Source organism: Staurois parvus, unplaced genomic scaffold (assembly GCF_062004578.1).
Source record: "Staurois parvus isolate SC_StPar_1 unplaced genomic scaffold, SC_StPar_1.0 ptg000303l, whole genome shotgun sequence".
Classification (NCBI taxonomy): domain Eukaryota; kingdom Metazoa; phylum Chordata; class Amphibia; order Anura; family Ranidae; genus Staurois; species Staurois parvus.
The window spans coordinates 11,756,179-11,767,551 of NW_028318099.1; the positions used below are offsets into that span (position 1 = coordinate 11,756,179).

Consider the following 11,373-nt stretch of genomic DNA (forward strand, 5'->3'; position numbering starts at 1 on the left):
ATGCACAAACTAATATCACTCATGCAGTATTTCATTGCTGCTAATTAACTCTTTTTTTCAGTTCACCAAAGGCTTGGCTGCACAGGTTTGTGTAATTTCCTGTCTGAAATAACACAACTGAGAATTTTACAGTAATTTGTTTTTTAATTGCTATACACTGTGAAACAACAGTGGAGACAATGTTACGCTGTCATATTGCTTTAACCAACTTAGGCCATCCACAATCCGTGTGTTCAAACATACAGGTTCAATCCGACTTCACCACAACATACATCTTAGCTGACCTTTTATAACCCTGGTGCCCAGCCTGCTACCCTTTGGTATATGATGTGTGATCCTAAGACATCAGCAGTCTATAATAGGAACGTCGATTATGGTAATGGGATTGATCTCTACTAGAATTATGTAACATGTTCCCAGTTTCATATTGTCTTCTGCAGCATATCCCCAGCCAAAAATGTAGTGTGTCCACACTCTCCGACCCTCATTTCCTGTATTAGGTCTGAAGCTTCTGACAATTCTCTCAAGAATTACAATGTATTGAACATTATGTGCAACCCTTTGGTGATGTTGGGGCTGCATTTGAGGTCCTCTTTAGCACATAAATTGACAACCACTGGTTTATAAGCATAGATGTTCAGGTAAGCGCTCATGTATGAGCTATGTAGAGAGAAGGTAGGTGAATGAGAACAATGTAGGCAGCCTAAGTGTTCTGATCACCACCCATCAGTACATCTCCATGACATGGGCAATGTCTGAGAACTGCAGCTTGTACAATATAAAGGATCATTCTGATTACTTTGGAAAAAATAGTACAATCACTAACCGGTAGCACCAATTTTACAACATATTTTTTGCAAACTCTCCAATTCCCACAATGTCTTTTTATTTTATTGACCCACACAATGAGGCTTGACCCTGCACCCCACTCCCTCCTCACTGAATTTGGCTGATGGACTTACCTGTCAGTCCCCGTGTGAAGAGGGAGGGAGGAGAGAAGAGGACAGCTAGGCACAGCACTGAATCGAACCAGGAGTGAGGTAAGTGTTTAGAAGGGGAGGGGGACATAGCAAATCCTAAAACGTTTTTACATTAATGCAATGAATGCAGTAAGTAAAAAAAGGTTTTAGCTTTAGAACCGCTTTAAAGTGTTAATAAACCCACAACAGTAAAATCAGTCTGTATATGCAGTAAAGCATGCTTGATATACTCACGGTGAACCGAAGGGGTTAATCCTCTTTGTGTAAAAAGGCTGTTTGATCCTGAATTCTGTGATCCTCCCCTTCTTATAGTTTCCCCCTCTTATGTCCTGATAAGACATATCGTGTGAAGACACTCTGCACATGCTCAGTTTGGTGTGTATTGTTAGAGAGGGTTTTTTTTTTCTTGGGGGAGTGCATGTGATCAGCACAGGGCCAATCAGTACTGTCCTGACAGAGGTAAGGGGTTCTGCAAGCTCCTAGAGCAAAAACTCCTTCTACAAGGTTTAACCAGTGCTCTCCTGAACACTGATAGAAGCCACAAGGCTGATCTAACTGCTGATGAGAAAAGATATTTAGCAGTTTATATTGACTAACATAATTGCATTTCCATGTTCTGTGTACTGTGGGAGACCAGATAGAGGGAATGCAGGGTCCTGGGTTTAGTAACACTAAGTTTACTTCCCAGGTGAGCTCAATAAAGAAGATTGCAAAAGTAGTTTTAAATATAAAAGTTGACTACCACCATATGGGAGTAGAAGCAAAAATGTAGGAATAATAAATCCATACACAACCTTTAGACATCACCCTGTCCATTAGTTATACAGTTTATCATCAAGTTGAAAACAGACATATGCGCTTTGTAGTCTACCTTATTTAAAGTGAACTTTTACTTTTGCTAAGCATGTAAACATAGTGATGTGCTCAAAAGCTACTTCATCAGTTATTCTAAGCATGGTCTTTTTTCCCATGAATACAGACTAAGCAAACTAAACAGCACTGAGACAGCAGCTAATCTCTAATATTCATACTTAACCAGTTCCCACAGCTACTGTTGTATGCAGTGTGCTATGACATGTCACTGTCATAGGAAGTACATACAGTAGTATCCTTGACATGACAGGCTATGATTGACACAGCTAAGCTCAACCCTGTCTGTGCTTTGTAAGAGACAAAATGGTGGCATCCATTGGAAGAATAATTGGGTCTATGGTGTAGAGCAGTGGCCTACAAACTGTGGCGCTTTGCTTGCTTTTACCTGGTGCTTGGGGTACCATTCCTCCCACTGATACCAACAACAGTGTATAATTCCTGTCACTGATACCGACAATAGGGCACTGTTCCTACTAATGACCCCAACAATGGGGCACTGTTCCTCCCATGGACACAAATAGCAGGGCACTATTCTTCCCACTGACACCAACAATGGGGGAGGGGGGGCACTATTCCTTCCCTAATACAAACAGTGGGGCAACAGTCCTCCCACTAATGGGGCATGGTTTACTCCCATTGATGCCAGGGCATTTACCACTCTCACTGGCCACAGTCCGGTCACCTTAAAGTCATAAGGACAGTAAACTGGCCCATTGTTTAAAAACTTTGGAGACCCCTGGTGTAGAGTAAAGCTATTTTTTTTTACAGATTATGCACCAGTGAGATGGTTCTAAACTGAACAGCTTATAATGAAGAGGTTGCTTTAAGGGATCACCCAGAAGTAATATTTGTTATTTTTGGAATATGGCGCTCCAAGTTACTTGCTGGCTTCTTATATCTCTAGGAGTTTTGCATCAAGACCTCAGTGCCACAGGTTCTACTCCTGCCCACGTTACAGTTTTGGTGACTTTTGTTCCTTTCTTAATTATTTTAAATAAATAAATGTAAAATGAGAAGTAAGGCTTTCTCGTGGCTGCAGCAGGTAAGTATTTCTGCAAACCCAAGTGCTAAAAACACATTACCATACAGCAAAGAAAAAGGTAATCTATCTAAAGCTCCAGTAATCTTTTCAAGTGGACCAACATTAATAGAATCCATTACAGCTTAACACTGGCCATACGCCAGGCTATTTTCTAAAAATCTTAACCAATTTTCAGTGGGAAAAAAATAATTGAACAAATTATGGGGAACCCAAAACCAACAGTTTATGTATTTACTCTGCAGGAATTTTGGTAGGTTGTCTTAACCCATTCAATTGTTTCTGTGATGAAGGAAAATACTGCTAGAAAAAGGTCTATTTATATGGCCAACATAACAACTGAAAGTCTAGATAATCTAATAGAAATCAGAAAAAAAAAATGTACAGGCTGGCACCAATAGAAAAGATTTATAAGCTGAAAAGTAGCAACACAATTTAGACCATTGTCCACAGCAACCAGATTAAAGCTGCTTGAGTTCTAGTGAAGATCACAAAATGAAAGCAAACTCCAGATATGGAGATGAAGACAACAAAGAGGGTACATTTCTAAAACTGAAAGAGATAAGAATAGTGCCCAACGTACCGTAACTGAATTTTACCTTCCAATTTATAACTTGTCCATAAAAATAATACACAAAAGATCGCCCATTAGAAGCAACAGCTCTTGTTTTTGCTTGATTTCACTAATTAGTCCCAAACATTTCATGTATGCTTTTAATACATCTGCTCAACCTTTATCTTAATCTACTAAAAATTAAAATTGCACCTGCAACCCAAGAACACTAAACTTGACTAAAAGTGCACCAGGAACTCTCTCTAATCTATTGTTCAGTTTCATGAACCCTGAAGTGCCATCCTAGACTTGCACAAAAACACAGCATCAGCACATTGTCAATGAAAAAGCCAGTGGAATCAAGCACACATTCTCTTGTTGCAGGTAAGCAGCTATTAATACGGCTGGGTCAATGCCCAGTGTAAAGAAACATAGAATGGCAAGGTCTACTTGAGCTGAACACCAAGATCCTGTTTAGATTTCTTGGCCTTTCAGCCTGAACATTGCAGAATCCTGCTGACACATGGCTAAGTACAAGATCCAGCAAAAGCAAGAATGTGTACAGTTGAGATACACGATACAGTGGCGTGAGTGGCTGCAGGCAAATCACATGATGTAGCCAAGACACATAGGCTTCTCTAGCAAGGTTTTGTGAACTGATTTAAGTTTTGGCGGTGCTGTATAAATGGCAACCAATTATTGATAACAAGTTAAATGTACAAAAGGAAGTTCTACGATGGTGTACTTTTGCTATGTTTTATCTAAAACACGAAAATGTTAGGTTGCTAAAAGCCCAGGTACAGTTTTTAGTGTTGTAGTTGCATCTTTTTGCAAGATCTGGAAAATCCTTTTTTTGCTGTCTGACCTGGCTTATGCAGGGCTTGTCAGGTGGGTCCTTGTGAATAGTCATCTGATAGCGTTTATACACCTGGTAAGACTCCTGAAACGAAGCTTTGAACTGGGGGCTAGGAGGAGAAGACCTCACAAGTCTTACCTTCAAAAGGAGTGAAAAAAAGAGAAACATTGGGATTATAGCACTAGTACAATCAAAAGGTGCGAACAAATATTTTATAATCCAAAAAGACCTTTTCCTTATTATTCTGTAAATCTGGGAAAAGAGTCTAAACAAAATCAATTTAAGGCAACTGAATTCAAGAACCAGACAGCACTGTTAATGCAGAACTCTGTGGTTATGGAGAAGTTTTAAAACAATATATTAAATATGACACCCTGAAAGAGACTGTCCCTCCACTACACCATGCAAACTGACAAGCTGCATTACATTTGTGCAGAAATGCATAAACCCCACTGCATGAAAGTCTTTTTCTTTGGGTCAGACCACCTACCAGCTGTGGTGTAGCATGTAGAAAAAGCAGACATGCACATGTCCTAATTTGTTGAATTTCTGGACATGTACTTTTAACAGGCTTGAATATTCCAGTAACACTAACAGGTATCTTTATAAAAAAAAAAATATGCATAACAATTTTTCCAGCAAACCTGTTGGTACATTCCTTCTGTGTGAAAGGGACAAAATCAAATGTTCTCCTTCTATTTCCTCTACGGGTCAAATATTATTCCAATGGAGCAGTTCAGGAAAATATCACATTTTAGCTCCTAGATGGAACTGAGGATCATAGGTGTTTTCCTATGATTCTCAGCCCCATGTACTAGCCATAATGCAGTACTTTCCCAAACTATTCTGTACTTATGAATGAGCAACATTTGACCCGTTGAGGAAATGGCCTGAAAACATTTAATTTTGCCCCACTAGACAAACAACTATTCAATTTGTTTTTATACAGTGCTCAGCATAAATGAGTACACCCCTTATGAAAAGATGTTAATCAATATTTCAATGAACACAAGAACAATTTCCAAAATGTTGACAAAACTGAGTTTTATAGAACGTTTGTTTAGCTTATTACATGAAAGGAAGGTTAATAATATAACTTAATTACAAAATCTTCAGTTTTACTCAAATTAGTTGATGCAAAAATGAATACACCCTACAACAAAAACTACTACATCATGTAGAATAGACTCCCTCAAGAGTTGGTTCTGGCCAGCTCAGTGGATTGCTTCAAAAAAGGCCTGGATTGTTTCTTAGATACACAGAATATAACTGGATACGAACATTTATAGGTAAAGTTGATCCAGGGAATATCCAATTGCCTCTTGGGAGATCAGGAAGGATTTTTTTTCCCAGCAGGAGCAAAATGGATCATGCATTGCTGGGTTTTTGTTTTGCCTTCCTCTGGATCAACTGTGGGTATAGGATTATAACTTTTTTTTTTTTCTATGGTTGAACTGGATGGATTTTTGTCTTTTTTTTCAGCCATACTAACTATGTAACTATGTAGTATTTTGTATGGCCTCCATGATTTGTAAGGACAGCACCAAGTCTTCTAGGCAGGGAATGAACAAGTTGGCAACATATTGCAACATGACCTTTTTTAGAGCCCAATTGCAGGATGGAGAGTGATGCTAAACTTGTCACTTCTGAATTCCTCATAGGTGTGCAATTGGGTTCAGATCAGGAGACATACTTGGCCACTGAATCACTTTCACCCTGTTCTTCTTCAGAAATGCAACAGTGGCCTTGGATGTGTGCTTTGGGTCTTCTCTTTCAATATAGAGCAATACATCTATGAATTCATGATACCATCAATGAAATGCAGCTCCAAGACACCAGCAGCGCTCATGCAGCCCCAGTGGGACACTGCCACCACCATGTTTTACTGTAGGCACCATGCAATTTTCTTTGTACTCCTCACCTTTGCAACACCATACAGTTTTGAAGCTATCAGTTCCAAAAACATTTATCTCAGTCTCATCACTCCAGAGTACAGAGTCCCAGTAGTCTTCTTTTTCAGCATGGGCCCTGACAAATTCTAGGGGTCTATCATTGCAAGCTGCTGGAGGGTCTATTGATGCTGGCTGTGGGGAGATCTGTTGATGCTGCCAGGGGAGGGGTATTTTGTGGCAGGTGGTTCATTGTTGCTGGCTGCAGGGGTTTCTTTTACTACTTTTCTTGTTTTTATTACAAATTCCACCCAAATTGATACTTTGTTCTGTATTCTCTAAAAGGGCGATATTGGGAGGTAGGCAAGGGGTGGAACACAGGGAAGGTGCGGGGCATAGACAAGAGGAAAAAGTTCCTGCACCTATTCTCTGAGAAAAAAAAAGCCCTGGTTAAGTAATACCCTTCTATAATCAACTGTCTACTGGACACCTGTTTAATGAATAATTAGACTCACTTGTAGTTGAATTCTTGTTAATTAGGATTTTGTTGTCTAAAATTCAAAAAAATTGTTGCAACATGGTTTTGAAGGAATTTGTTAGGAAAAATACTTTTTTTGTGATTGCAAATTAACAATTCTTCTTTGCATTCAATGGCTCACATTTGTGGGAGTATTTTGTAGTATAGTGTCCCATACAAAATGTTGATTCTGAAAGGAAAATAAAGGTTTTCTGACAAATCTGTTGGGGTGTACTCATTTATGCTGTGCACTGTATAAATATACCTTTAAATGTTTGCTAGGAAAGTGATTGTTCCTTCTAAATTGTACTGGAGGTATGCTAGTATGCAAATTATTTTATTAAGGACAATAGAAAAAGGCTCAAAAATGTGGCTACAGTTTCAAAAATTTGGCCATGCAGCACCCAAGTATACCACAAGTATTTCATGTTTCATTTGAAACAGAGGAAATTCCCAAAGCAGTCTACAGAACCCAAGGAGTAGCACGCAACTGTGTAAATGGGCTCTTGTGAATAAAGGCAGATAGAAATGGATATGACAAATCCAATTTACTCATGTGAACCTCAGTTCTAAAGACACTGTAAACAGCAAGTGCCCTGTTCAAAGGGGTTCAATAAACCCTACAGGCAGCTGCTTAGGACCCTAGAGCATATGAAATACAGAGTAAACAGTCGGATGGGCTTAGCACATCTTAGAATGTTCATCTTGTGCTTAGTTCAGTTCTGCTTATAATCTTATTTTAGCTTAAATGTATTGATAAATAAAAATGATTAGATAAATATTGTAGAAAGATGACCCTTTTCAAACACATGTAAAATTGGCCATCTACTGAACTCATTGGATATGAAGGCAAGACATCAGTCAATGGCAGCAACACCTTTTAGTGATATAGTTAACTGACTCTTTGGCTATGTAGACCTGGACAGGTATGATTGGGAATCAGTTGCTAAATCTTAGATGAAATATGGGCAATGAAAGACGATGTGCAATGACAGTTTAGCTACTATATGCAGGAACAAATACTTGAAACATTTAGCTAGAAGAAACATATTTTACTGATGTTTACCAAACAATAAAATTATACTAAATTTTGGTTTAGGAAAATTAAAAGTTATTTAAGTATGTATTCCTAACTCAAAAAAAGTACCTTCTACTACTCCTAGTCTCGTCCAAATTTGCATTTTTTAATGACGCTGTTATCCATCTTCTTGTTACAGGGTTGCTACATTTGTTCTTCATTATCTCATTCTGTGTAGTAACACAGCCATTGTTTCTTGCTTGCTCCCAAGATGGACATTGGAATTTGTAGAGTGCACAGAACAGTGCACATGACCACCACAACTAACATGCACTGCTCACTCCAAACGAATGGAACTGAGGGGGAATATGAGATTTGGGAGCTCACAAAGGAGGCAGAAAAACACAATGATAAAAGGAGTCACTGCTGTTGGAAAGAACAGTGAGGCATGCCAAATTCCTATTGTTGAAAAAAATTAATTCACTGTATATAAATATTAATAAGCTGCAGCAAAGTGCTAAATAAATTGCAATACACAGCTACACAGGGAGATTTGTGGTTGTTAATATAACTGTGGAGCATGGTACAGAGATGTAATTACTAGCCAGCATCCATTTACTAAAGACAACCACAACGGGAGGACTTAGCAGTTTCACATTCACAGTGATCTGTGAATTATTATTCGCTTCATATCTGTGGATGATACAAACATTACTGCTAATATCTATGTTGCCTGCCATCTTCAGGTGAACAAAGCATAAATATACAAATTATAGCAAAAATGGGGAATGCAAAAAACATAAATTTAAAGAGACCCTGTCACCAGAATAGAACATTTCAACCAATATCTTCTCAAAAGATTATTTGAGCATTTAACATATTTTAAAGATACATTATTACATATTTACCTGTAAAAGTTTCCCTTGTGAAGACATCCAAAAAAGCCCAAGATTGCTTCTGGACATCACCATCTTGGATGTGATGTCAGCAGCCCCAGCAGACTCAAATTGACACTCCATAGTATTCCCTTGCCCCACCCTCACCCGCTGCATTAAAGCCCCACTCCAGACAAACACTGTTTTTCCATTTTGTTTTTCACCTTAAATCTTTTTACCTTTCAGTCTGCTTTCTTACGCTCTTCCTTATTTTGTAATCTTTACAGAGCAAGGAGTATGCACATATAAAGAAAGGCTGGGGAGGTTTTTTTATGCAACATAAGCACCTGGAGATAGGCAAACAGCCAGATACATCATGGCACACAGAGGCAATGTCTCCTAGAAGTGCTAATTGGTGGTCATTGCACTTCCTACATTCTGAAAGTGCTGCAGAACCCTCCTCCAGATGGCCTAAACGTTAAAGCATTTTCTGAAGCTGATGATGTCACGGACCATACAAATTAAGGAATTCTCCGTTTTGGGGAGAATTAGAGCGCACAAACTATTGTACATAGGCAGTGGAAGGGTGGGAAGCAAGAAAGGATGGATCCTGGAGTGCGTCTTTAAAGTGGTTCTAAAGTCAAAAGGTTTTTTGTTTTTTACACCTTAATGCATTCTCTGTATTAAGAAAAACAATTCCCCCCTACTTGTCCTACCCGCCCCAAACCCATCCCTAAACACTTACCCAAGTCTCATCTCTGCTCCAGCTCTAGCTTAGCTCCAGCCCTACTCCCCTCAATTCCTGCTTTGTACAGGAGACAGCAAAGCCATAGGCTACTACTGCTGTCAAATCCCTGTAAAGAGGGAGCAGGGGAATGGTTTACCGGCACTGTGCCTATATGAATGCACACAGCCTGTCTCCTGAGCACGCACACAGGTGCCTTCTTAGCACCCTGCTTGCTAAGGAGGCACTTGGAGGAGTGGGCAGTGACAGTGGGGGATTCCATGTGCCTCATCTAGAATATGTAGTTCAGTTTTGGGCACCAATGCACAAAAAGAATATTGGGGAATTGGAGAAAGTGCAGAGAAGGGCAACCAAACTGATAAGAGGCATGGAGGAGCTCAGCTATGAGGAAAGATTAGAGGAACTGAATTTATTCTCTCTTGGGAAGATGAGATTAAGGAAGGATATGATCAACATGTATAAATACATCAGTGGTTTATAGAGTGAATTCGGTGTAGAGTTATTCACCCTGAGGTCATCACAGAGGACAAGGGGGCACTCTGGAGGAAAAGAAATTTTAATCTCCAAATACAGAAAGGTTTCTTCACAGTAAGAGCTGCAAGAATGTGGAATATACTCCCTCAAGAGCTGTTTCTGGCCAGCTCCGTAGATTACTTTAAAAAAGGCCTGAATTCTTTCCTAGATACACAGACTATAACTGGATACTAATATTTATAGGTAAAGTTGATCCATGGAATATCCGATTGCCTCTCAAGGGATCAGGCAGGAATTTTTTCCTCTGCAGGAGCAAATTGCTACATGCTTTGCTGGGTTTTTTTTGCCTGCCTCTAGATCCACTGTGGGTATAAGATTATAACTTTTTTTTTTTAATGGTTGAACTAGATGGATTTTTTTCAGCCAGACTAACTTTGTAACTATGTAATGAGGCAAGGGACCTTTCCATTTGATATCGTTGCACAGAGCAGAGAATCTTTTTATTTTAACAAAAGCCTTACGCATCACTTTCAGGGTTATGTAGGGAGGTAAGGGGCAGAGGAGCTAGGCTAGCACAGACAGTAATTAGACACTCCCAGAAGAGAAGGGGGCTAGGACGTGCAAGAAAGGAGGTGGGCTGTGATAGGCTGTCAGAGGTACTGTGCAAGTGAATAAAGAATTGTTCATGGAAGGAACACTGCAAATCAGCATTTAAAATACTTGTGCTTTTACCTGAAATTTACTAATAAAACTGTTATTAGGGTTGCTCGAATGCAAACTACAAAATAACCAATAGCAATCAGATTTTTTTCTGTGAGTGATGATGACGTACTGAAGTATGAATCTGGTTTGGTGGCTTTAGGCAACTACACCTTACTCTCTTCCTTACTGAAAAATAATTTTATGTTATATGATTAATAAATAATAAAATATTATAATAAAACACTGTATATTTTAAAACAATTGGGGTATTATCTTACAATAAAGAAGCATACATGCAAGAATAATGAAACTCTACTGGGGAAAGGAATGATCAAATCAAGCAGTTAAAGTATGGACTGGAATCCAGAAAATAATCAAAATAAATGCAGAGAAAGCCAACATTGTCAAATGCTCTAATATGATCTTATATTGCCTCCTGGTGGCAAACAAAATACATTACAAAGCAATAATAGAAATCATTCTAAAGGAACATTGCATTGAGGACGGTCTTTACTGACCTCCCTTTTTTAAAAATAATTGCCTTTTTTTAAAAGTCCTGGCCACCATGCTAATCCAATGCCTTTAATGCTTTCAGAATCACTGATGTGGAGCAAGAAGATCAAGAGTAATGGTTTTACTCAAACCTTGTTTGCCCTGGCTGTCATGTTAACCTAATGCCTTTAAAAATGTCTGATTCAATGACCCAGAACAAATACTGTACGTTAGGAGTTTTGACTTTAAATTTGTTTGTTTCTGGTAACTAGCATTTACAGTAGGAAATCATCAATGGCAGCCTCCATTCCCTGAGTATGTTTTCTTTAAATTTACTAATAGCATTTTAATTTATTATAA

The 11,373-nt window shown here is 38.8% G+C and overlaps 1 protein-coding gene across 8 annotated transcripts in view; it reads right to left on the reverse strand.

The window, feature by feature from the left end:
• The window catches only part of ATE1 (arginyltransferase 1), a 136,789-nt gene that overhangs the window by 86,353 nt on the left and 39,063 nt on the right, over positions 1-11,373 (reverse strand). For 5 of the 8 annotated variants that reach the window (XM_089683239.1, XM_089683241.1, XM_089683235.1 and 2 more), the window contains exon 7: positions 4,311-4,439. The exons of the other annotated variants lie outside the window; for them this stretch is intronic. In XM_089683239.1, coding sequence (XP_089539365.1) covers positions 4,311-4,439 — 129 coding nt within the window. The remainder of the gene's footprint in view (positions 1-4,310; positions 4,440-11,373) is intronic. 8 annotated transcript variants of the gene reach the window in all.